The 26,902-nt window shown below is 23.9% G+C and overlaps 2 protein-coding genes across 3 annotated transcripts; one reads left to right on the forward strand and one right to left on the reverse strand.

Annotated features, from left to right (window-relative positions):
• The first annotated feature begins 398 nt into the window (after positions 1–398).
• On the forward strand, positions 399–14,474 carry LOC145837907 (phospholipase ABHD3-like). The gene is made up of 8 exons (XM_082945395.1): positions 399–556; positions 846–1,015; positions 1,470–1,680; positions 3,473–3,585; positions 7,613–7,786; positions 8,393–8,482; positions 10,594–10,721; positions 13,287–14,474. The coding sequence occupies exons 1-8, from the start codon at positions 413–415 to the stop codon at positions 13,454–13,456; spliced, it is 1,200 nt and encodes a 399-aa protein (XP_082801521.1). The 5' UTR covers positions 399–412; the 3' UTR covers positions 13,457–14,474.
• Positions 14,475–20,722: 6,248 nt separating this feature from the next.
• Positions 20,723–26,185, reverse strand: LOC145838507 (uncharacterized). Of its 2 annotated transcripts, none has more exons than XM_082946115.1 (6): positions 26,004–26,185; positions 25,722–25,792; positions 25,382–25,523; positions 24,802–25,150; positions 21,835–22,296; positions 20,723–21,141 (listed from the first exon to the last, which is right to left on the reverse strand). In XM_082946115.1, exons 1-6 carry the CDS (start codon positions 26,167–26,169, stop codon positions 20,817–20,819), a joined length of 1,515 nt encoding a protein of 504 aa, XP_082802241.1. In that variant the 5' UTR covers positions 26,170–26,185; the 3' UTR covers positions 20,723–20,816. The 2 variants fall into 2 exon arrangements, with proteins under 2 accessions (XP_082802241.1, XP_082802242.1); XM_082946116.1 differs by having other exon boundaries at positions 20,982–21,141; positions 21,867–22,296.
• Positions 26,186–26,902: the final 717 nt, after the last annotated feature.

Below are 26,902 nucleotides of genomic sequence, written 5' to 3' on the forward strand. Positions count from 1 at the left end.
TGCTTATATAAAATTTAAAAAAATAAGAATTTTTAATTTAATCACAGCTAATATGTTAAGTATTAAAGATGAAAGTTTAAACTTTGTTTTTAAATTTTATGCTTAAGTTATTGTCTCAACTCTTTAAAAATACAGTTTAAATAATATTCAATGAATTTTTTTCCCTTTCAATTTCCCATAAAAAATTACAATCAAGCTAGTTGGTATTCAAATAATTAAATCTTACTTATTCTACAATATAAATTTTTGAAACATGAGTTTTGTTGCTAGCAAGTAGGTTATCATAAGCCTTATTTAATTTATCATTAAATTTACGATTAAAAAAAATTACTATAATTAAAATGTTTATTCTAACCTTATTAGTTTTAAGAATATTTTAGTTATGTTTTTACAGCTACATTATAAATATATTATGGTTGGAACTATATTTTATACTTTGATAAATTTTGCCAATAATTCTATTTGTCTATGGTTACTAGAAAAACTAAAACCTTCATTAGTGTTTATTGGCTTACTAACTGCCTACTTTGTGTACTACAGAAGAAATTATGGAAAAGTTAGTTTTATAAGTTTTAAACTAATTTATGTGTTTTAAACAATCATGTAAAACTACTATTATGTAAAACTAATAACACTGTAAATATGTTACAGAAATAGTATAAAGTTTACATGAATACCATGAAACATATTTTTATTGTCTTAAAAGTATTCAAACTTTATTGAATAAAAAATTAATAGTGTATTGAAGTTACTAATATATTTATTGTTTTTAGATAAACTAAGAACATCTAACAACTATTTTTAACTAAAAATGTCAAAATGATTCAAATATCTTCTTTTTATAGATTCCCATACTATATTCAAAACCAAATGGAAAATTGACAAATTTGATAAAAAGACATGTCAAATCAATACAAGAAGGATACTGGCCGTTATATTTTCTTCCTAGTGGAAGGTTTCAAACTATACTTGCTGTTTTACTACCTTCTGTTCACAATGAAGTTTACTATGAGAGGTTATAATTAGATTTGTTTAAAGTTCTAGTTTTTCCAGTAAATAATATAATAATCCTTTTTAAACTAAAAAAGTAAAATTTATGATTGTTTTATTAACAATGTAAAAGTATAAAGATATATTTAAAAAAGGTTAAGTAAGTAAAAAGTAGGTATGGTTTTATACATCATGTTATAATTAACTAAATGCAATTTTCGAATATAATTACCTACCTTTAATTTTCACCATTACATAATATTTGTTATTTAACTTGATTCAATACTATTTTAAAAGTAGATAAGAAAATACATAGTTTGTAACATTAAAAACAATAAGCAACAAGTATCTGTACATCTATTAGTTTTTAACCTAGATTTAATTTTTTTATTCTAGACACGAAAAAACAGAAATCTTAAAATGTATAACTAAATAAAGCTGTACTACAAAATTTAATTTAACTATATTTTTTTACACAGAGAAACTGTGCAAAACAGTGATGGTGGACAGTACATGCTAGCATGGGGCTTCAACAAAGGGGACCACAAGACTGAGAAGGTCTTGCTGATATCACCAGGTCTGTTGTCCACTTCCAAATCAAACTACGTACAAATTGTCGTGGCAAACATGCATAAGCTAGGGTACAAGTGTGTGCTTATTGTTAACCGAGGTCTTGAAGTTCCATTGCTGGTAATTTGCTTTTATAGATTAATAGTTTTTACCTTTTAAAAATATAAAGTAAAATGTTTGTTTTTAGATTTTACAAAGTAATTAGTAATGGTTTTGTAGATTACAAATATTGTTTGTTTAAGTTATTTTAGATAGTTAAAAAAGGTTTACAATTTAGTTTTAAATGGTAGTTAAACTTTAAAATATATTGTTTAAAATTTGCTACTATAATTAAATTATTGCTTTTATATTTAGTTTTAGTTTTACTGCAATAAGTACAAATATTTCTAAACTCTTATCTTGTAAAATATATAAAATCAACTGTTTAAGAAAATTATCTAATACTGATTGCAGGTGAACTTTTGGCGGTAAGCTTAAATCCATCAATAATCCGATCTCTTATTGATTTGAAATATATTGGTCTCTTCCTAAATGAAATTTTATCCTTCCTCTACCAATGTACAGACTTTGGCATTTTCTGTTATATTTTTAAATAGTAATGCTTTTTTGGTTGTCAGAAGTAGCATATTTGTAAATTCTATTCAGAGGTTTTCTAGTAGAGTGAGTGCTACTGTTATAGTGCGTATTAAATGTACATAGGTAGAACAACCCTAAAATTTTATTTTAGAAGAGACCAATATATTACAAAAGCAATAAAAGATTGGATTATCGATGGATTTAAGCTTACGGCCAAAAGTTCATCTGCAATCAGTATTAGAATAAATATAAATTAGGTAGAAGTTTTTAAGACTTAACTTCTATCTTTTACAAATGTAAAAGTTTTAGTTTTAATGTTCTAGATTAGGGATGGGCAACATACAGCCCGTGAAGTGAAAATAACTGGCCATCAATATTAACAAGATTTAAGTAAATATGGCTTGCAAAAGTTTAAACTGTGGCCCATAAGCATGTAAATCTGGTCTGCTTAACCAAATTTCGAAGCTTAAAAGATTTTAAAGGTTATAAGAAAAAAATACAAAAAATAAGGCTTTATATAAAACTTAAAGGAAATTTAAAACTAACAATTTAAAAAGTAAAAAAACAATAGTCACATATAATTAGTGTTTTGTCAAAATGAATTGGTATTTGAGTAATTTTTGTGGTATAAATAAATTTGAAATGCTCCTGCCTGCTACGGACTAAATTATTTCATGTCTTGCCTGCTAACTAAAAACGTTGCTCACCCCTATTCAAGTTTCTAAGATTTTTAAGCCAAATGTATGTAAATTACAACTGGTTTGCAAATGAAAATTTTATAAATTATTTATAATATTTGCTTTAATTTAAAATAAGCAATTCTTAATTGTTTTTATTTGCAATTGTTTACTTACTGACCTGATTAAATCTAATATACTTTATCTAATATTTTTTACATACACTTTGATTAATACTTAAATGATTATGATGTATAATGTTTTTTCTTATACTATGTTACTTTTTGCCTTTAATTTTCCTTTTAGTTAAAAAGTGTTATTAAAAAATATACTTTATGTTATTGAATAAAATAATTTTAGATGCCTTGTTTAGAAGTTCATATGAGAATTGTATTTTAATTTTTGTTAAAAAAACAAAAGTTTTTAATTGAACTATTTTTTTAACCACATTTTCTATAAGTTTAAATTACCACCTTTAAATAAAAGAATGAAATCTATCTTATCCCAGAAAAGCAACTATTACTCCGAGTAGCATTAGCTGAATATTGATTTGAAATATATTGGTCTCTTCCTAAATGAGATTTTTTCCTTCCTCTACCAATGTACAGACTTTGACAGTTTTTCTAAAAGTTTATAATTCTAAAGTTTATAAATTTCAGACTCCTAGAGCTTACTGCGCTACTCACACTATAGATTTGTCACACGCAATATCACAAATAAAATTTGCTTGTCCGAATGCTAAATTATATGCAACAGGGTTCTCATTAGGCGGGTAAGTCTTTGTCTTTGTTAACATACTATAGTTGGTAAGGATAAAAACTTGATTTATTTTTAAACTAATTTGTTTTATTTAAGTCTAAATGTATAAAACATGTTTAAAAAAAGTTAAGTATTTGGTATTAATTTTAAAATAGCTAATTTAACTACTATTATAGCTAATGATTGAAAGATCTTTTTTTAATTCAAAAAATATTTAGTTAAATATTCGGAATTACTAAGTATATTTTGTTTAAAATACCGTGATAAGACTGTTACTTAAATTGAAATGAAAATTTTAAAATAATAATGTTTTATTTGATGAGTAGCTTTTTTTTTTTAAATATGTTTTATTACTTTTTTATAAAACTTCAAATATTTTCAAAAACCATTTATGTTTCAACTTGTGAACAAAAAAGTTAAACATATCAAAACTGATATACAAACAACTTAAAGTAACTGAGTTTGTAAATTATGTTACTAGTTTAATTTAAGTATTAAAGTTAGTACAATGAAGTTGATAAAAATATTAAACTATTCATAATATACTTGGAATCAATTTTAATTTTATTTTTAATCAAAAGTTAAAGTTATTCTTCATGTTTGTTTCTTTGTGTGTCAGAAATAGTTTGGAATCAATTTTACTAGTAGTGATTGGTTTTTTATCTTTTTTTTTTTTAATTATAAACCAGATGAAATTTTAAAAAGTTTTACTATTTTTACAAATTCTAGACGTTGTACTTACTTACTTCGTTACATAAAAAAAATAATAGAAAAAATAATCCTTAAGACTTATACAACAATAATCAAAATTTAATTTATGAACATACATACTATTATCAGATAAATTTTCCACTTGAATAATAAAATTTAATTTTTTCCATTGAATATTGTAAAACGATAAAAAGTTTGAAAGTGAAAACTTACTTATTTCTTATTTTCAAAGTTTGTTCGAAACGAGGAAGTAGAGTTGTATGAAAATAATCATTTAAATTCTTTTACATACAATAATTTGAAGCACTTATTTATTTTAAAATACTTGGTTTATTTGTTTAGTTACAAAATCTCCACTTGTTTTTGATGTTTTAAAAACGTGAATTATTTTAAACTAAACTTATGATTTCTGTTGTACTAAATAGTTTTTAATAAGTAATGGTAAGCAAACTTATTCTCAAACTGTTTAACTTTAAAAACTTAATTTTATTTTGTGTATTAGTTTGTTGATTGTTTGTTTTTTCCACATTTTATCATAGTACTTTTGTTCTTTGAAACGAGATATTTGATGGAATAAAACATTAACTTTATATTTTATTATCTAAATTGATATCCATTTAGTAGCTTTTTTTTTAAACCCATGTCACTTTTATTTCCGTTGTAAGATTACAAAAAAGTTTTAGTTTTATTTACTTTGAACATAGATCTATCATCAAAATTTGAACAAATTATACAACTCTTACTTAAGTTTGTAATAACTAAAAAAACTATTAAATGTATTTTTTTTTATATTTCTTAAGTTTTATAGTTATTATTTAAACCAAAACTAACAAGTACTAAGTAAGATAAATCTTGTAGAACAAAATTAGTATAGCAATAAAACTACTAGCTTATAATATAAAGTAAATTATACTCTTTCAAAATGGTCAACTTAAGTTTTGTGCCAGTATTATTAACAATAGTGGTGTTAAATGTAGATTTACCGTTAACATTTCGTCACATAATTATATTCAAGTGACATTGAACCGTAGTTGTATTGCTTTACTATTAGTTATTAAAGTCAAAAAAGCATTAATAACGGTAATGTTGTGCCCATTATATAAAATGGTTTAATTTTTTTGTTTTCACAATTTTATTAAATTTAATTTCAACTCATCTTATTTTATTTCATATGTTTTGAACTTTTTTAAGACATTTTTTAAGCTATCATGTAAAAAAACTTATGTATCTTCTAGTACAAAACTTTTTTTAAACATTTTTATAAATAGAAAAGCTGCCAGTTTTTTAATTAGTTGTTAATCCGACTTTTTATTCTAATCAAGTTTTTACGAGGTTTATTTAACTTTTAAAATCTTGTTCCGTAAAGTAATTATTAATCATGAAATTTAAGTCAGACTCTTTGTACTTTTTACAAATCTAGGTTAAACAAAAACAAATTCTTAAAACTTTTAAAACATTGGTAAATACAAGGAAGCTGCTACGATTTAAAGTACTTTGTATGTATATACGAGGTCAATATTTGTTTTTTACAATAGTTTTATTTATATGTTTTGGTTTTAAGAAAACAAATAGAGAGATCTCAACTACTTCACATAAATTGAATAAGATTTATTTAAGCACTGACGAGGTCTTTGACCGAAACTTAGTCTGTAAAACAAATTTTTGAAAGAATAAATTCATAGTTTTATTTAATTACAAATAGAAGTTGAACTCTGATTATGGTTATAATTTTTGTATGAAAAGATATTAAATTTTGTTAGGTCCAACTTAGTTTTAAAATATCGTTTATATCAGTAGTCGTCAAGGTGTATACTGGTGCACACTAGTGTGCACGAAATTTATTTTGGGGTGCACAAAACTCATTTATGGGTGGATAAAGTTTTTAGACTACAAAAAAAAATCCAGTTTTTATTCTAGTATTTAGCTAGTTTAAGCGACATAAAAACTATTAAATAATACATTTTAAGAGTACTGTACTAGGAGTTTTGTAGTGATTGTGGAGATGTTTTCAATTAATAAGTATGTAAGAAAAAGCCATATAAACAAAATATCATTGTGCAAACAAGGTAAACCAAATAGAAAGGTTCTTTATAAACAGGATCAAATGATAAATTATAGTTTTAGTTATTAAAAGGTTTGCATGTAAATATAAACTGAGTTATCACTTCAAGGAGAAATGCATTAGTAAAAGTGTTTACATAGTGACACCACTAGCGGCACTTATTAAAATTAGATCTTGGGGTGCACCAATTTTATTTTTTGCATTTTGGTGTGCATAGATTCGATTAGCTTGACGACCACTGGTTTATATTATAATTAGTTTGAAAAAAATGTTTTACTTTGATGATTTTGTTTTTTTTTAATGCTTGATGAATCAAAATTGTTAAGTAATCAAAAAAAAACTTATTTTAAATTTATTGCTTATTAGCGTTAGTTGTTTATAACATAAGTTTAATTTTCCAAAATATTTTTTATTTTAAACATCAAAACATTTAATAAATTTTATTAACCATCTATGTTTAATGTTTATAACTAAAAAGACTTCAAAGGGCTAATAATAACGGCCATTAAAAATGTTTTTGTTTACTATAGAGATTTAATTTAGGTCAGGTAAAATTAAGTAATTAATTGGATCAATAATTCGTTGTGTGTAATGTACTTTAAACACTGTTCAACTAAATTAAACAAAAACAAACTTAATTTTACATAGCTTAACTGGTTTGCCTTAAAAACTCAATTTTGTTTTTACCTTTTGTTTTTTTACGTCATTTGTTAAACAAGATTTATTGTCATCTTGCTATAACTAAGTTTACACGCTAATAGCTTGAAGATGTTAGTACAAATTTTAAGTGCTCTATTCTAAAAAATACTACTAAATTGTTTTTTTAAGCATAGTTTTATACTTGAACTTAAACAACTTTAAGCTTTTATTGAGACCATAACTGGGTTAAAATAGTGCATTAAAAGTGTTAAATTAATAGTTTAAAGATTTTACTTTTAAGTATTTGGTTTATTAATTATAAACCTAGTATTAAAATTTAGTTTATTGAAAATTAAGAATGAAATTCCAAAATATTTTTAATAAACCTTAAATCAATTACACAGCTGTAGACAATGCTTTAGTTTATTAAAAACTATAGAAGTTGTTTTTATCGAACAAAGTATAAATGTTGTTAAAAAACAAAGGTTAGCTTAAATCATAGTGTTTAAACCTATTGTAAGCATCATTTTAAATACTTTTTAATAGTAGTTTCAGTTACTACGCTATAAACTATAATACTATCCTAAAGTCTACCAAAACTTTTTGAAAATCACAAATTTTCCAAAAGCGTGATACTAGCCAACTACTTATCGATGGCGGGAGAAAACTCGGGTGTTGAAGGCAGCTTCATTTGCTCGTCACCGTTCAACACCGTTGCTGCGTCAATGAGCCTGGAAAAATGGAACAACTGGTTGCTGTATGGCTACGTGCTCACCCAGAAGCTAAAGCAGTTTTATTTAAAGTTGGTAGTTTTTTCTGTAAAATAAAAAGTGAACTTATTGAAACTCTTTTATATAATTTAATTTTATTTTACATGCTTCTGAAAATAAGCTTTTAATTTTTTAAAGAATTATATTGTAAATGTGATAAATGTCAGAATATGCACAAACATATTATCCTATTAAATATCTTCTATTTATTTCAGATATTTAATTAGATACAAAAAAAATTAAGAAATAATAAACATAACAAACAGTTTTTCAAATTTGAAGTACATTGTATTATCTTTTTTTTTCTCATTAAATAATTTAATTTGCAGAATATTCTAAGATAATAGTTTTACTGTGCTAGAACTATACTTTAATCTTTTTTTTATTAATTAAAATTACTTAACATCGTTTAAACAATCACCGTTTTGTATATTAGAAAAAACATTTACAGTCAAAATACATTCAATTTAATTAAACTGTAAAAATAGAACTATTTAAATTATTAATTTTTGTTATTATATAAGTAGTTGAGTTTTTACATAGTTTATTTTTTTCAAGCATTATTAGTTTACATGATTTATATTATATGTTTGAATTATATGAAAGTAACAAATTTTAATAAAATTTTCAAATAACAGATCGAGGGATATGTTTAGAAATGTTGTAGATCACAATGCTATTATGAGTTGTAACAGTATCAGACAATTCGACTCACTTTTTACCATCAAGTACGTTTTTGAGTTTTAACTAAAACGAAGTAAATTGAATTTATTGTTTACAAAATTTTTGTAAGTTTATGTGGAATTGTTTAATTAAGTTTAAGTAAAAAGAACAGCACAGTAGGAACATCGATAAGCCTAGTACCATAAATCTAGGCTAATGCGTTCCTTGCAAACTCGACACAAATATATGCTTTTTCACAGCAAATAATCCACTTATTTTTTAAAAAACACAACCTGTTCTAGTTGACTTCAGAAACTTAACTAATATAACTTATCTGATTTTACTTTTTTTAATGATTTTAGTTTTTTTTGATTGTTTGTATTTTGATCATTTTAAGAAGCTTGTTAGTGCGTGCCCTCAAAAAAGCGTATATTATCGATGTCCCTAAAGTATTTTTAAAGTGTTATAACCATCGATCTACAGTTATAACTTCAAAATAAGTTTTCTTATAGAAAATAAGGACACATCCTTAAATTGAGATTGTTAAAAATTGAGAACTTTTTCTTTAATGATCAATTTGGAATAATTTTTCAAAATTTTATTGATTATTGTTTTTAAATTAACATAGATTCAATGTTTATATTTTGTTTAATAAGTTTTTAACACACGCTTGAGTTATAAATCTTATATTAGTTTTAACTAAATTTACTCTTAACATTTTAAAATAAATTCAATAATATTTGTTATGTTTTAATTAAAAACTAAGGTTTTAAATTAATAGAAACAGTACAAACACCTATTTTCAAACGTCTTTATAAACCTCTTTTTTTTTCTGTTTCAATTACTGTGCACTTTTAAAATAGACTATTGTTTATTATAAATTAAATTTTAAAGACTAAAGTTACTATTTATAAGAAGATATTCATTTAATTTTAATTGATATGTTTTTTAAAACTTTGAATTAGTAATACTTATTTTGATAATAAGTCTTATACAGTCTTACCTTTAAGAAAGATTGAAGTGAAAAGTAATTTCTGTTAAATTGAACGTTTCATATGTTAAGATAGAATGATTAAAAAAAATTAAAAGTACATGTTCACCTGAAATTTTAAAGTCAAGTTTTTTCTTAACTTAAGTTTGTGAATTATATATAAAGCCTTTTCAAGTTACGATTGTTTATAAAGATTTCTAAATTTTATCAGAAAGTTGGTTTTTTTATTTTTATGTAAATAAAATAATGCGAACACAATGAATTAATAAAAGTACAAGCTTCAGCTAAGTTTAGCTTACAATATATTGTTAGATTATATATACTTCAATATAAAATCCAAGAAATTAATTCAAGCAAGAAAATATATATCTGTGTTTAAGATGTTTAAATATAAGTTCATTAGAAATGTTCAACAACTATTTATTTATTTTTTATAATTTTTGCTGCTTTAAAAATAAATTAAGAAAAAAGTAATTGCCTTTTTAAAATGAATAAATCACTGCGTAAAAATGAAAGTTTAGCTAATGTATTTTGCGTAGGTGTACAAAGTCTATATTACGAAATAAGTCAAATCACATGGCATTTTAACAAATGTTATCTGTGCAAACATGCTTTTAGCGAAGATATTCTCTTTATAAATTATTTATTTGTATCTTGTGTTTACTTAGAAGTAAAGATCTTGTTTAACAGTCTTTCTCTTTAAAAGGATTTGCTGATATAAATATTTAAAGTCAAAATATTCAAAAATAAAAAACTGTTTGTCAAATCTCTGAAGAAATTAAAACTTGAAATGTGAAACTAATATCTACATTTATAGTACGCTATATGTTAATATGAAATTAAAACATTTTCTACGTAGTTTTTTCCGCGTTTAGTTCAGCAGAAACCTTTGAAAATTTAATTTAGTTTAAACTAAATAAATAAAATTATACTTGACTTTTATTTTGTATTTTTTTGAACCTCAGTTGTAGTTTTATTTAATCATATTTTAAATACCCAAGAGAACATTCTTTTTGTTTATAAATGTTTTCGTTTAAATATTAATTATGTTTTCTTTATCCAAAAATTGATACATGTTCGTTAATGTTTCAAACTGAAATAACAAACGTTTATAGATTTTTCATGTTGCCCTGTTAGTATAATTCAAACATTACACACAAACTAATTTTTTACGTTTAATGTCAGAACGTTCGGATATGAAACAGCTGATCAATACTACGAGGCCGCTCGATTAACCGAAATGAAAATAATGCGGATAAAAAGTCCGCTTTTGTGGATGTATGCAGATGACGACGCATTCATACCCGACAATTGTTAGTTGTTTAACTGTTACTTAACAATGACTTCATCATCTAAAAACTGTTAATAAAAAAACTTAAGCTCGTTCAGTTTAAATATCTTTTAAGCTTGTAGGTTTTCCGTATTTGGTAAGAACGTTTGTTATATCTTGGTGTTCTAAAACGATTTATTTTAGGTTTTTACTCGTGTAATGACTGTATTTAGAAAATTTTACAGCTTTTGGGTCTAACTGTTATAAGAGTATTTTGTTAGCGTGACGGTATAATTTTTTAAAGCTTTTTAACAACGCTGATTGTTGTTTTAATAATTAAACAACTGAAAGGTTTTTCTACAAATTTTTAAAGCTAATTGGGGAAAATTGTCTGTTTTTTTTTACTTTTGCATATAGTTTTGAAATATTTATGCTTTGAATATTATGAAACTGTAGTTTTGATCGATGGTTTTTTAATTAAGTGAGGCATCTACATATATGAATTTTATATTCTTGTATACTTCAATTTAAATTATTTTTTTTAAATGGTTTTTTAAGTTTAAGAAAACACAGACACTAAAGCTGTCAAAAGAACAAAACTAAACGCAGAGTTTTTAAAAGATTTTTATTTAAGTTAGCTTAAAAATTTATGTACAATTTAAATTTTAAAGTGACAAAAATCAAATTAATCTTTAGTTTAATTAAAAGTTAAATTTAAGATCCGCAAAGAAAATGTTGTAGTAAAGTTAAAAGTTTGTTAAGTAATTAAAATTTAAAGTCTACTTAACATTCTCTAATTCTGAATATTCTATTTTTAGTAAAGTATAATTTATTTTAAATTAACAAGTTAATTTTTTTTTTTGCTGTGTTTCATCACACATTGAATTAATAGTGTTTTTCTTATTTTACATAAATATTAGCAGCTAAGTAATTAACTTCAATATTCTCGTAAAGAACGAATTGTTAATTTTTTATTAGTTCTTGAAATTATTAATACAGCCATTTAAGAAAAGCTTGTTTTTTAATAAAAGAGAAATGTTTTTTAAGTTTAAGAAAACACAGACACTAAAGCTGTCAAAAGAACAAAACTAAACGCAGAGTTTTTAAAAGATTTTTATTTAAGTTTGCTTAAAAATTTATGTACAATTTAAATTTTAAAGTGACAAAAATCAAATTAATCTTTAGTTTAATTAAAAGTTAAATTTAAGATCCGCAAAGAAAATGTTGTAGTAAAGTTAAAAGTTTGTTAAGTAATTAAAATTTAAAGTCTACTTAACATTCTCTAATTCTGAATATTCTATTTTTAGTAAAGTATAATTTATTTTAAATTAACAAGTTAATTTTTTTTTTTGCTGTGTTTCATCACACATTGAATTAATAGTGTTTTTCTTATTTTACATAAATATTAGCAGCTAAGTAATTAACTTCAATATTCTCGTAAAGAACGAATTGTTAATTTTTTATTAGTTCTTGAAATTATTAATACAGCCATTTAAGAAAAGCTTGTTTTTTAATAAAAGAGAAATGTTTTTTAAGTTTAAGAAAACACAGACACTAAAGCTGTCAAAAGAACAAAACTAAACGCAGAGTTTAAAAAAAAAATTATTTAAGTTAGCTTAAAAATTTATGTACAATTTAAATTTTAAAGTGACAAAAATCAAATTAATCTTTAGTTTAATTAAAAGTTAAATTTAAGATCCGCAAAGAAAATGTTGTAGTAAAGTTAAAAGTTTGTTAAGTAATTAAAATTCAAAGTCTACTTAACATTCTCTAATTCTGAATGTTCTATTTTTAGTAAAGTATAATTTATTTAAAAATTAACAAGTTAATTTTTTTTTTGCTGTGTTTCATCACACATTGAATTATTTTTATTTATTTATTTTTTTTATTTATTATTAAGTGTTTTTCTTATTTTACATAAATATTAGCAGCTAAGTAATTAACTTCAATATTCTCGTAAAGAACGAATTGTTAATTTTTTATTAGTTCATGAAATTATTAATACAGTCATTAAAGAAAGCTTGTTTTTTAATAGAAGATAAATGCGGTAGTTCTAAAATGACTACCTTTTTTTTCTTAGTAAAGCAAATGATTTAGGTATTTACAAAACTTAATTTTGAGAATATAGGGAATTTCTAATTAGTATCTTTTACTTGTAAAATAGTCCTAAACATATTTAAAAAGGATGTAATATATACTTGTTCGTTTTTCGCTATTTATACTTACGTATTGAAATTTTTGTAAGTTTTTTATAAAGAATATTTATTAAAAACCCTGAATTAGTTTTAGTAGATAAAAGCTTCCATTTAGCAAATAAATTTCAAGTGTATTGTACACAACTGCAACATAAAGTTTAAAAAACTTGTGAAATTAGTATATAAAATATCGTAGAAAGTTGTTTAATTATATAATTAAGTGCTTAGAAAAGTGTTTTAAAGAATTATTTTTTTAGTTAAAGTACCTATACTTTTTTAAAGTTAAATTTAAAATTTTACCTTTTAATATGGAAATATTTTAATTTTAAATAACAAATTTTAATTACAAACTCTACTAATTTATTTTAAATATATAGTATTATTATACTTATCATTTTTTTTTGTCATAACAGCGACTCCGTGTGACGCCATCATGAAATGTGATCATGTTGCGTTGGCAGTTACGTCATCAGGCGGTCATGTAGCCCATTTACAAGGGAAAAACCCTTTTGCGAAACCCTACTACGTAGATATGATGATGCAATTTATTGAGGCCGTCCATATAGAGAATTTAACAATATAAATTTTTCTATGGGAGAAGTATATTTCAATTGTGCATTGTAGCGAGGAGAATCAAATACCAACCAGAATTTATTTTGTAAACAATATTATTTTTCTGTAGATAATTTTTCTAAAACTTTGCAAAATTTAATTTTTATAAGTTTATAAAAGCTGTAGTTATTTTTTATGTATTTTTTTAAAGTAAATTTTTACACATGTTAGTATATTTGTGCATCATCTGTTCTAAGCAACTAATTTTATACTTTCACAAAAGGAAATTCAAAAACAGTGATTTAATGAAAACTTTAAGCATATTTACATGTAAAAAATAGGAAAAAATAATTGTTCTCCACAACCGAATTTAATTATTTATTTTACTTGAAGTGTTTTATTATTAGACCTTTATTTTACATACAGGTAAAAATATAAATATTTTTTATTTACGATAATCAACTTTAAAATTATAATTTCATAACAGTATGATCACTTTGGTACATTTCTCTTTTTTTTTAAACAAAGCTTACAACAAAAGTATTGATATCATTAATGATTGATCAGAAAATTTTATAACAAATATACATTAAATTGAATCTTAATTTGTTGAAGTTTTTACTCGCAGTTTATAGCCTTTTCACTTTTGTACTTTACCCAGCCTCTTAAAACGTGTTTATCGCATAGTGAGATTATATAAGTTTGCCATTTTATAATAACTAGCTATTGGTAGCCTTACATGACTCAATTTCATGATAATGTTTTATGCCTTTTTAAGATTTATTGCTGTCTGTTATCGCCTTTAATTGGTTTATTAAAAATGTGTTCTTAATTTTTCAATGAACTACAGTAAATACTGTACGTTTTAATAAAATGTCTTAGTTTAAGTCTTAAAAGATGTGTTTAATAGAAATGTTTAGTTGTTTACCTAATTTTTTAACTTTAAACTTAGTAATTTAAAGATCCAAAATTTTGCATTATTATATTCCTATAAAAGTCTAATCAACTCTTAATGTTCTGAAAGTTATTTACACATATACATTATTTGTTAGCTTAAATAAAAAAGATTAATTAATAAATTCTAACGTAGTTTTTTTTTATATTCTTTATAGATATTTATTTTATTTCCTAATCTTTAGATCTTTAGATAGTGAGTTCAGGGTTTATTTGTTAATATTGTTTACATTTCTTAAATTCCACATGAAACAGTTCAACTTTTTTTTTAATGTTTTAGAAAATATAATAAATTAATTATGAAGTGTTCAAAGATTTATTAGTTTTTTAATTTTTAAATAACAATTTAATTTTTCTTATTTTTATTATAACATTAATATACATAACTTCGAGAAATTATTTAAACTATGTAGTTTGAAAAAAAACCTTATATTTTATTATTTAAGTTAAATGTTTAAAATAAAAACAAATTACACAGTAATCTTCCTTTATTCTACCAACATATGTTTCTGTGTGTCAACGAATCAACACACTTCAACTGGGTTCTGTAAAAAAATAATTACTGTAATTAGAGAGTAGAAGCATAGAATAAAGTAGGTGTATATATGTTTTCATTAAAATAAGATATTTTCTACAGATAATAGTTATTAATAGGTGAAATACCTAATATTAAATCCGACTGCTATTAAATCTGTAGAAAAAATCTTATTTTAATGAAAACATATATACACCTACTTTATTCTATGCTTCTACTCTCTCATTACAGTAATTATTTTTTTACAGAACCCAATTGAAGTGTGTTGATTCGTTAACACACAGAAACATATGTTGGTAGAATAAAGGAAGATTACTGTATAATTTGTTTTTATTTATATTCCAGTGAAGTTACTTTATTAGGATCTTTTGTTAGCAAACGATTAAAACTATATTTTGAACAGTTAAATGTTTAAAAGTTATATAAATAGCTTTTATCATTGTTGCCAAAAAACTTGGAAACCTGAATAACCTGGATTTTGACAATTTAGGCTAAAAAACCTGGAATTTGCGAAACTTTGAAAAAAAAACCTGGCAACCCTGTTTTATCTATTTTTCTAAATTACTTTTCGTGACTAAGGTAGAATTTTATTTCAAAGATAAACAAAAACAATTGCATTTCAAACAAAAAGTTTATCTCTCAAAAGTAAATTAACTGAAGTTATAGTTTTTTTAAGAACTTTTTCGATCCCGATAAATAAAAAGCTGTACCTTTATAAAGCAAAAGTCTTAACTTACTTATATGTTTGTATCCGGACGCTCACTTTCCTGGACAGTTTTTATTTAAAGAACTATATATTCAGTTTTTTAAATATGTTTAAACAATTTTATTTAAAATATGACTTAAAATTTATATTTATAGTTTTTTTAGGATAGTTGATTAAAATTATTTTTTTTAGAAAAGGAATGTATAACAGTTTTTTTATGTTTGATTTTTAATTCAAACACTTTTTGTTTAAGATAATGTGCATGTCAAATTTTGCTTATTTATAAGTTTTACAAGTTTGACACACTCAACACACCAGGTTTTAGAAATGGACAAGACATAATAAAAAAACGAGTTGCACTAACCATTTAGAATAAACTAGAAGTTTTTGAAATGGCAAAGAAACGATTAGCCAAAGTCTTTTATAATGGACAAGTTTAGCATAAGCAGGTCGATTTGGTACGATTTGAAGTGAAGAAAAGTTTAAAGTAGAATTAGAGGAGCTGAGCTATTTTTATTTATTGTACATTGCATAATATACAGCAGTTATATTATTTTAAGAATATCTTTTTTGTAGTTATCCGGATATCTTTACAGAAAATTCTTGCCCAACATGTCCGGATAAGTGAATAAGTACTCTAATTTAAAAATAAACGTACTTTTAATTAAAAGTATTTTGAAAAATTTAGTGTATCTAAATTATATACAAAATGCGTTTTTTTTTAATTTTAAACTGTAGTTATAAAACTAAACAAAGTTTTATTTACCATTTTAAGTTTTAGTTAATAAATTTTACAAGTATTTACATGAAAACTTTTTTTTTAATTTAAAAATGTTGATATATATAAAAGTAACAAGTAACAAAAAATATTGTAAAAAAAGCTGAAAATGTATTTTAAATTTACACAGGGTTGCCAAAAAACCTTGAAGTTGACTATTTAGGCCCAAAAAACTGGATAGATGAACTTCGAAAAAAATTTGAAATTTTGAAAAGTTTATAAATGTAATATATGAATTTGGTCTCAGTCTACCGAAAGCTTGTGGTCTGATGATCGAATTGCCATGATCAACCCTTTGTTTAACTGTAATTTATGGAATTCAGATTATATATAAAAAATCTATCAAATATAGTTTTTTTTGTAGTATTTTTAATCTAATTTATCATAAAGCACATTTAAAGTAGCATTTCAGTTTATTTTCATAAATTTTATCCTAATTAACACAGTTTTTTAGCTTGAACTTTATTTTGTATTAAAAATAAACAAAAAGGCTTGTATTTTTAAAATCCTAGAAGAAACTCAAAAAACATAGAAAAGTTTAAAAAAACCCTTTATGTAGTAGTTTTTCATCCTACGTTCTTTCTACAAACTTAAGTTTATGTTTTTATGTTTAGTTGTTACAAAAATAATTTACAACATTTATTTTATTATAATTTTAAAACTTTTGCTTTCATGATAATTCAAATTCAAGTAAAAACATTTAAGAGACAACACCTCAAAAAGTAAAAGGAAGTTAAAAAAAGCTCCTGAAGTATCAATTAGTAAGATTATAAAGTTTTAAAAGTAGAACTTCATAAATACTAAATACTGTCTTGTTTTAATAAGTTTAAAAAACACTACGGTCTAAATAATAAAATTATAATGGTAAAAAAAGAAGTAAAAATGTATTTATTAAAAACATATTATACAAAAATTCAGAGTTATCAGAATTTGAATAACTTCTACAAATGTTCTGTCAACGCTAATTTTATAAACATTACTAGTTTGCTAATATATGTCATATTAATTCATAAAAAATAGCTTTAGCATAGTTTTGTAGGAATCACTTACAAAGGGAAAAGTGCTAGTTTTAAATTTTTAGAAGTTTTTATTACTTTTTTTTTCTGGTCGTTTTTTACTAGGACAATTTTTGTATGCATCTTAAAACCTAAATCGTAATAACCGTTAATATACAATCAATTTTTGCTTTTAAAAATCTAATAATGTTTACTTTACATATATAGAAAAAACACATATGATATTTTTATTTAAACTAAATAAGTGTTATCTACAAATCGGATATTTAAACATATTTACGACAAATATATTTTTTTGAAATATTTAAGCACTAAATTGACATAAAGTACATTTCCTATTTCAATTTTAATATAAACAGTTTTATAGAAGTTATGTATTTTACCTAAAAAAGCGGGTAGTAATTTAAAATCATGTTTTTGTTTAACTAAAAATTGCTATAACAAAACTATTCTGAAAAATTTTTATGACATTTTTATAGTTTAACCTAAAAATTTTTTTAAATGTGCGACAACATTAAGTTTTAGTTTAAAGAGCTTTTGCTGGTATAAATGCATCCTAGTAGCTTCTATTTTCACCAGTTGAAACTTATCAGTACACTGTTGCACAATAAACAGCGCTATGTCATATTTTCCGCACAGTTTATTTTGTTTACCGAATGCTCGCTTTAGTTGCTTATCTTTGCTGCTATCACTTATCGTTGCTGCTGATAAAAAAATACACTATTCTCTTTTAAAAATTTTCGACACATTGCGGAATACGATATTTAGTTTTTATCATTAAATGTTCGACCGATGTAGATCATTGCATAGGAGCTGTTAAATTTGTATATTATACATTTCTTTTCGTAGTTTGATAATTAGTCTCTTACGTTGAGACTTACCACATGCTTAGATACAAATATTATTATAAGTTTATTGGGTAATAGACAGACTCCGTGATCTATTTTAATTTGCTTGTCATTAAGTAGGATTTTCTGCCTATTTAACTACATGCATTTTTTCCGATTTGTTAGGTTTACTTTTATTATCAAACAAACTCAGTATGTGAAACTTAGTTGCTCTTTTAAAAAGAGACCTAGGTACAAAAAAAAACGACTGTTAATGTCTACTGTTCAACTAGATGTGCAGTATTATTAGAATTTTAGAATGTACTTTTTTAATAATTTGTCGTATTTTTTTAATATAAACAGTTAGTTTCATTGTTATTATTCTACTTGGTAAAGTTTAAAGAATTATGTTGGGTTTGAAAATAAAAAACAGAGCTTGGTTTCTTATTGTTTATACAGTTTCATAACTTATTTGAATAGCAATTAAATCAAGATTTCAATAAATTTACTTACACAAAAGTATATGTTAACTATTACAAAAAACGCTTTATTACTATTCTAAAATACAAATTTTATTAAAATAGAAACTGCTACAATCTAAAATGGACCAATTCCCTTCGAGTCCAATCAACATACTGAGCATCTTAATATATAATGTAAATATAAGTATACTATTAAAACTTACTAAAATCAACCTTATACAACCTTTTTTTTTTAGTAACTTTCTGTAAAATATCTTTCAATTAAAACTGGACCTACCAAGATGGCTCTGGTTTTTAAAAGTCAAATAGTATTTAGGTTTATAACTTACTACAATAAATAGCTTACTATCTAGGCTTTATAAGAAGACACAATGGGATTGCAAGCGGCTATTCACTTATTTGATAACTAAAATTTGAGTAATAATTGTATTTTAATAATGCTTCAAGTTTTTTAGAAGTTATGTAATTTCGAAGCGATCTTTTATAGATCTTATTTATCTGGGTCGGTTATACCTCCTTATACTTGACAGTCATGTTTTAAAAGTTTATTTGTTAAGAATAAAGTAGTTACATTATTGTTTATGAAAACATTATGAAATTTACATCTTAATTATTATAATAATAGTTTATTAAACAAAAACGAAAATGCTCAAGATTTTTTTTCTAAAGATCTGGTTGTACAATCTTTTATTAGGTGGTTGCTAGATTGGTCGATGGTTGCAGAAAATTATTTTAAGTTAATAACTCATTTTGTAAGTTACTTAAAAACGGTAGTTATTCCTTTTTACATTTAATACTTTTAAGTACTTTTTGTAGATATTGTATACTACGAAAAAAAAACAATGTTTTAGCTTTTAATTATTTAAAAAAGTGTTATCTTTTGTGAATTACAAGTTTTAAATTTATTTAACTTGACAATAACTATTTTTTATAAAAGCTGAAAAAGAATCTTTATAACAGTTCACAGAGATTTCTGATATAAATTTTCTTAAAATGCAAAGTTTAAAAATCTTAGAATGCGTAATATAAAAAATATTAGAAATTGTTTAGAAATAATTTTTCTTATATATTATTTAAGTTTGTAATTTTAGTTATTGATGCTTTATTAAAAATGTAGATCAAAATACGTCTAAAACAAAACAAACACTGTTCAACGTATGTTTCAAGTATAAAGTTCAACCATCAAACTATCAAATGATTTTAGAAGGAAACATAGTTTTTAAAGATAGTTTGATGCTTAAACTTTATACTTTAAATATTCGTAAAACAGTGTTTTTTTTATCTGCTTTTTTATAAAGCATCGATAACTCTAATAACAAGTTTTAATAATTTATTAGATAAGCTATTTTTTAATATTTTTGATATTTTATAAATAAGTATAATAAACATCAGAGTTTTGAGATAAAAGTACTTTATTAAGTTATAAATTTTAAAAAGTAGTTTGTAAAATAAAACAGATACAGAATTAAGCTTTGCAAGATTTACTTTCAAAAACAAATGTTATACAACTACAAGAAGATCTTTTTAAACTTAAGCAATGAAAAAAGGGAGTAAAAAAATTGAAGATTTAAGATCTACTTAGATATGAATATTAATATCAATAAAAACAAATTTAATTTTTTATGACTTTTTAAGTTATTATTTCAAAATTACATAAAAGTATGATCATGTAAAGAAGTTCTTTGTAAGGCTTTATTTATGAGATAAGATGGAGTGATAGTATGTAAAAAAGTGTGAAAAAAGCTACTTAAATTCAACTGTCGTTTAGTCATACAAAAAGCATGATCAAAAAATAAAGCACTTAAATACTTACTGAACAGTGTAAGAGTTTATTAAACTATTATACAACCATTTAAAGGAATATCTGCTAAAAAAAGTTTAAAATATGATTAGAACACGTAGAATGAATTAAAACATAATGTATGATAAAACAGTTTTTATATTTAAACATTTTTTCATAAAAAAATATGGTACAAATTTAAATCTTAACTTTAAAATTATTCATAAAGTTCCACATGATACAATTATAACGCTTTTAAAATTTTAATATTTTTTCTACATTTTCTTATTTATTTCTAAAGCTAAGTTTTAAACTAAAAATATAACTTGTTGTTTAGAAGCTTTTCTAACTCTTTCTCTCTGCCGACTTCAGTGACAAAAGTACATCTCGAAATGCCACTTCTACAAGCGAAAATGTTCGCATTCGACTTGTTGATCACTTCAATAGAAGCATCGGAACAGTCCCTGACACTCCTGCTATGGTATATCAGGTTGACATTGTTGAAGAAGTCGTAAAATGTCTTCATTTTTGCGTTTTTCAAATCAAACGACATTTGCTCGTCCGGTTTATTCCACTTGAGAAATACGGCAACTTCTTCTTTGTTTTTAACAACTTCGAAAAGTTCTGCTGACATGTACCTACAGAAGTTTTATTAACTACTTCATTAAAAATTTCCAAATTTATTACTTTTAAGTAAATATAAATGTTAGCTTGATATGTTTTCACTGAGATTGATCAGTGCTAAGAAAGGCATTCTACTGTTAAGTGTTAATTACTTTTTATAGTAATTTCTAATATATAAGTTTTATACACAAGTTATAAATATCAAAATTCAAAAATTATAAGGTAAGTTATAACAGAGTTTCAACACATTTTAAATTTAAATTAAACAATTTTTTTAAGGTTTATCGATATTTTTAAAGATTTAACTAAAAAGAAAACAATATTCCTGAACTTTAAGTTAGGCAATACATGTAAATTAAAACAAACTTGATATAAGAGATATTATTGTGCTTTTTTGCAAACTATATACTTAACTGAAATTTTAATTAAGTTATACTACTTATCATAGTATTACCATTTGCTTTATTATTTAGTTTAATTAAACTATTTTTTTCTTAATTCAAGTTAACAACATATAAATAACTTAATACATATACATACCATTTTGAATTTCTTTTTCTTTTAAAAACTTGCTTTGTTTATGTTTATTCAACAAATATTTTGCAGAAATATTTCAAAAATAAAATAAAAAATAGAAAGTTTTTTTTATAGACTAACAAAAACTTTATTTTAAAGGATTAAAGTATAAATCTAATTTTTAAACTCACTGTTCCATTCTAATGATTATGTGTTCTTTCACCTTTTTCAAATAACCAAGCTTGAAACAGTCGGTTTTCACCGGTTTGAACCTCATGAATTCCGCCCTCATAGACTCAAACCAGCTGATAGCGTTCTCTATCTTTTTGTCGTCATCGCTTATGAAGGAGACCCACGGCGTATTCACTCCGTCGTCTGTCATTCGGTAAAATATAAAATCTCTCGGGAAACCCATGCCAATGCAATCGAACGCAGCCCTGAAGCTCATGCATCTGTTGTCTTGCGGATCGAAGTTGGCGTCTTGGTGCACTTCATGCTTGAAAGTGTCCAAGTTTTGAGTTTCTTCAAACAAGTTGTTGAGCTCGTCTTTGCCCCGGCACGCCTGGCTTTTCGTGGAATTTCGTGGCGTGCAAGTCACTGTCGTGTATTCTTTGTGTTCGTCCTCAAACGTAAATATGACGTTTGACTCGTTTCTGAAAAAAAAAATAAACTTTAATAAATCATACTTAAGTTAATAAGAGTTTTTACTGCATTGCATTACTTTTAGACAATAAATATTAGCACAACTATTATATATTTTATCAAGAACTTGAGGTTAATTGCCTAACAAATGAGCAGGGTTTGTACGTATTATTTTCAAACTGACATTTTTTTGTTTGGAAATTTTACCACATCTTTGTTGGTAAGTGCCCAGTTGGACTTATAAACAAATTAAACAATGTAGCCTTTGTAGTGTAATGACTATTTTGTATATTTTTACAAATTCAAATAATTATAAAAGATATGACCCTTATAAAATATAAGATGAATTAAAATTTTCTGAACTTGAATTGTACTTTAACCACTACATACATATTTAACATTATACTTCCAGGGTGCTAGCTCACAGAGTGCTGCGCTTCAAAACCCAAATGCTTTTAAGTTTTAAAAGAAATGCACAATTTAATAATCTATTTACAAAGAAACAACAGATTCTCAAATTTATTTTAGAAAATCAGAAGTTTTTTAGCATTTGTACTGAAGAATTTTGACATTTTTCCAATATTTCTTTAACTTTAATATAAATAAGGCTAAAAAATCACAACAATAACAAGAAAATTCTTAACTAAATTACCAACTATAAAAAATGGGAACGTGTCAAATATGAACGAAGACATTTTTGAACGAAGGGTCAAATATGCACGAAGGGACACTTTTGCAAGAAAACTTTTTTGCACAAAGGAACTTTTTTGCACAAAGGGTCACTTTTGCACAGAGAGTCATTTTTGCACGAGAGAAAAAATATATAAATATAACTATAAGAAAACTTGTTAAATAAAGATAGATTAAAAAAAAAAGAAAAAAAGTTACCGACCGAGGGTAAGGGGTAACAGTGATAATAAATAAATTATATAAATTATAAAAAACCACTAAAAACAAAAAAAAAATTTAATTATAAATAAACTAATAAAAAAAAAAAAGTTACTGACCGAGGGTAAGGGTTAGGGTGACAGTGATAGAAAAATATAAAACACCTAATAAAAAATATTGATCAAGAAAAAGAACAAGAAAAAATAAAAATAAATAAAAACAATAATTATAAAAAATTTCAACCCGTACAAAAATGTCTTTGGGCAAAAGTGACCCCTCGTACAAAATTGACGCCGTGAAAAAGTGTCTTCGTGCTAAAGCAATATTTGACCCTTCGTGCATATTAGATTCCTACCTATAATTTTTTTTTTAATTTCAACCATTTGAACTGAGAAAAACTGCATTTTTCCAATACCAAGAAAAAAACGACTTAGTTTGATTTGACTTGAATTAGCCTAACGCGTATGAACCCTGCTTACAACAAACAGTAATAGTATAAAATAATAAACTACAGGGCCTTTCTCTAAAGCAAAATTGAAACATCTTGAGTCAATAAAGTTCATACTTATTTTTACCATTCTTACACTCATAACAAAAAGTATTTTGTAAAAAACTAGTTATAAGTAAGTAATTGAATACAAGGAAGCTGCAATAAAAAGAAAATAACTGACAGGCCAAACCAGCTTTTAAATTATAAAAGAGACAAAACTAAATGATAAAAATTTTAATCATGAAATACATAGCATAATTTTCAAAAACAGTTTCAATTTAGAATTAAAATAAAATCTGAGCCTAATTAAAAAAACAAAAGTCAATCACACCCAAATTTTACAAAAAAAAATCAAAAACTAGACCATAAAAGCAGCACAGTAATTAATTATACTTTAAAATAACTTGATGAAACAAACAATCACCTCAAAAAAAATTAAATAAAGTGAACATAAATTTTTGTGCTTAAATAAAAACTTTTCTAAAAAAGTTTTACTTAAAATAATAACTTTTTTTTTCCCAAAATAAATAAAAACTTCAGGTTAAAGTATCTTAGCACTGCTAATACAGTTACTTAAAATTAAATTTTAACAAAAATACCATAAATCAAAAAAATATATATACATTTTTACAAAACCATGATTTTAATAATAATACCATACTTATAAACAATTATTGAGCTTTATTAAATTCAAAGATAGATTAGATAAGTTTATTTCTAAGGATATTGTAACTCATAGCAATTCATGCATATCATCTCAAAACATATCAAACTTAATAACTTAAAATAAACCAATTTAAAAAAGGTTATTTCTAAATGAAATAATAAAGGCACCTTATAAAGATAAAACCTACTTTTTAAAATCAATTTTTTTAATTAAAGTTAACAAAAGTTAAACTTCAAAAATACTTAATACAAAATGTTATACAAAAGACTTCTCAACAGGAATTAACTTCAAGCACATGTTTTGTCTAAATTTTTAATCAAATATTGGTTAATTATAAAATTGTATTTAAAAGTTTACAAAATCTGTTTTAACTTATAAAAATGCTGTGCAAAAATTATCAACTTTTATTTATCTTCTCAAAAATTTATTTTATCAAAAGTTTTACGTTTTGAAATCGTTAGAAACACTTACTCTATTTTTTTGACACTGTGTTTTTGATATTCAAGAATATACGCTAAAACATCACTATCCAGGAGAAATGACACACTATTTTCCAAGTCTTGATTGTTAGTTTTTCTTTTATCTAAACCTGATGTTCCAGGCATACTTTCTTCATATCCTGTTTCCATATATTCTTCTTTGATGGTCTGCGCTGTTTCTAACTTGAGATTCATAGATGCTAAATTGCTCTTCAGAAAGTCTTGGTCTAAGGTAGAAGTTACAGTGACTTTGTGGTCATCACCTTTTTCTATTGAACTTTTAGGATCAAGAAGTTTCTCGATTTTTTGGTGTAAAATGTCAAGAACACTCCAATACTTAGCTAAAAAATAATGATATTATTTGTTTTTATATTAAAACATATTAACTTTCATAAAAGCTTTTAAAGTTTAAATAGTCTTAAAGCATTCATTGTTTTAAAAAGATTGTCAGCAAAGTTTTATTTTTTTTTGTCAAATACTTAAATAATTTAAAGTAAAACTATTATTTTATTAAAAATACGTATAAGAAATTTTAAATTTTGAAACACAAATAAAAAGTAAATTTAATATACTTTGTATTTCGATTGAATCTGAAGTCAAATGAAGCTCAATACAACTGAACTTAGATTTGATATCTTTGGCAAATTTATCTACATTTTTCTTCTGACTCTGTATAGTAGACTTCTTTATTGATACTTTTAAGATATCAAATACCTGGAACATCATAAACAACTAAATTTATTTCTGAAGTTAAAAAACAGGTTTATGTGTAATATAAAGTTCATAGATACAATATTTAACATAAAATCTAAAACAAAAACAAATTTTTTATAAACTATATTTTAAAAAAATTCTTAATATAATTATTTAGTTACCATGATAAGTTTTTATTATAGAACATATTATACTAACTTGATTTTCTTTAGTAACACTTAGTGTTTCACCTTGAAATACTTGTTTGAACTTTATAACAGAATCAGCCACTGAAATATTGATAAATTATAAAGATTTATTTTGACTAAATAATTGACTAAGAAAAAAAGTATAAAAAATGTTGTTAAGAGCTTTATAGTACTACTTAAAGAAAGAATAAACAAAAATAAAAGTATAAAAATATACTCTATTAAAAATATTTTATTAACAACTTGTTCTAAGTTTAATCATACTAAATTTAAAAGTAGTAGTCTTAAGTACCTTCTTTCTCATCAAAAACTACAAGTGCAGTGTCAGGTTGATATTCACTCAATGGAAAGAAGACACAATCAACATCACCTCCATGATTTTTATTTTTTTGAAAATGAATGATAATTTTATCACTTGTAGTTGGTAATTTGATTCCTTTTACTAAAACAGCTGACATTTTTAATTAACTAACATTCCTTAACAAATAGAACTAAAATTATTTTATAAAATAGAGCAGTAATATTTTTTTAAGTATGATATTGATTAGATTTTTATAAAATAATAACTATTAAGATTATAATAACTAATCTGTTAAAAGATTACAATAAATGTTTATTTATGAAACTATAAGTGTAATTGAATTTAAAAAAATCATACTTTCAAATTTTTATCAAGTTTAAACATATATACAAACAAAGTTTTAGTTACTTGCAGGAATTATTTTTGTATATATAGTTATGAAAAATTGTAAAAATCATTTAGTATTATTGACCCTATCAAGTTTTTTATTATAGTACTTAATTTCTAAATCTCTATCTAAAATCAGTTGTCAAAAGAGGCTGCATGTTGATATTTACAATAAGATACCTTAAAACTTAGCATTTTTTAAACGCTTAGATTAAACATTTAATTGTAACAAATTAATAGCATAAAGCATGTTATAAATATAAATCAATGGAAAAATACTTAATCTGTTATTAACTGCTTTATAAATTTACTAATTCACAATTTTTTTCATAAAAAAACTGTTTCACTCAGTTAATCAATGATTTTAATGACATCCTCAGTTACTTTATCTCATTAAATTCAAGTTGATAGCTTTGATTCTTACTTATGCTAAAAACTTAAGCTAAAAATTATATTAACTAATTTAGTAAAATTTAAAAAAAAACAGAAGTATATACTAATTT

This window comes from Thalia democratica, chromosome 6 (genome assembly GCF_965202585.1).
Source record: "Thalia democratica chromosome 6, ktThaDemo2.hap1.1, whole genome shotgun sequence".
In the NCBI taxonomy this organism is placed as follows: Eukaryota; Metazoa; Chordata; class Thaliacea; order Salpida; family Salpidae; genus Thalia; species Thalia democratica.

What these genes read in the sequence shown, in the direction of transcription:
- LOC145838507 (XM_082946115.1), bottom strand. Translation starts at nt 26,169, where the DNA reads ATGTCAGCTGTTTTAGTAAAAGGAATCAAATTACCAACTACAAGTGAT. An exon ending in AGATTCAATCGAAATACAAA is followed by an intron (nt 25,151 to 25,381) that starts GTATATTAAATT and finishes ATTATTTTTTAG; the next exon opens with CTAAGTATTGGAGTGTTCTT. An exon ending in CACAGTGTCAAAAAAATAGA is followed by an intron (nt 22,297 to 24,801) that starts GTAAGTGTTTCT and finishes TTTTTTTTTCAG; the next exon opens with AAACGAGTCAAACGTCATAT.
- LOC145837907 (XM_082945395.1), top strand. Translation starts at nt 413, where the DNA reads ATGGTTGGAACTATATTTTATACTTTGATAAATTTTGCCAATAATTCT. An exon ending in AATGAAGTTTACTATGAGAG is followed by an intron (nt 1,016 to 1,469) that starts GTTATAATTAGA and finishes TTTTTTACACAG; the next exon opens with AGAAACTGTGCAAAACAGTG. An exon ending in ACAGGGTTCTCATTAGGCGG is followed by an intron (nt 3,586 to 7,612) that starts GTAAGTCTTTGT and finishes ATTTTCCAAAAG; the next exon opens with CGTGATACTAGCCAACTACT.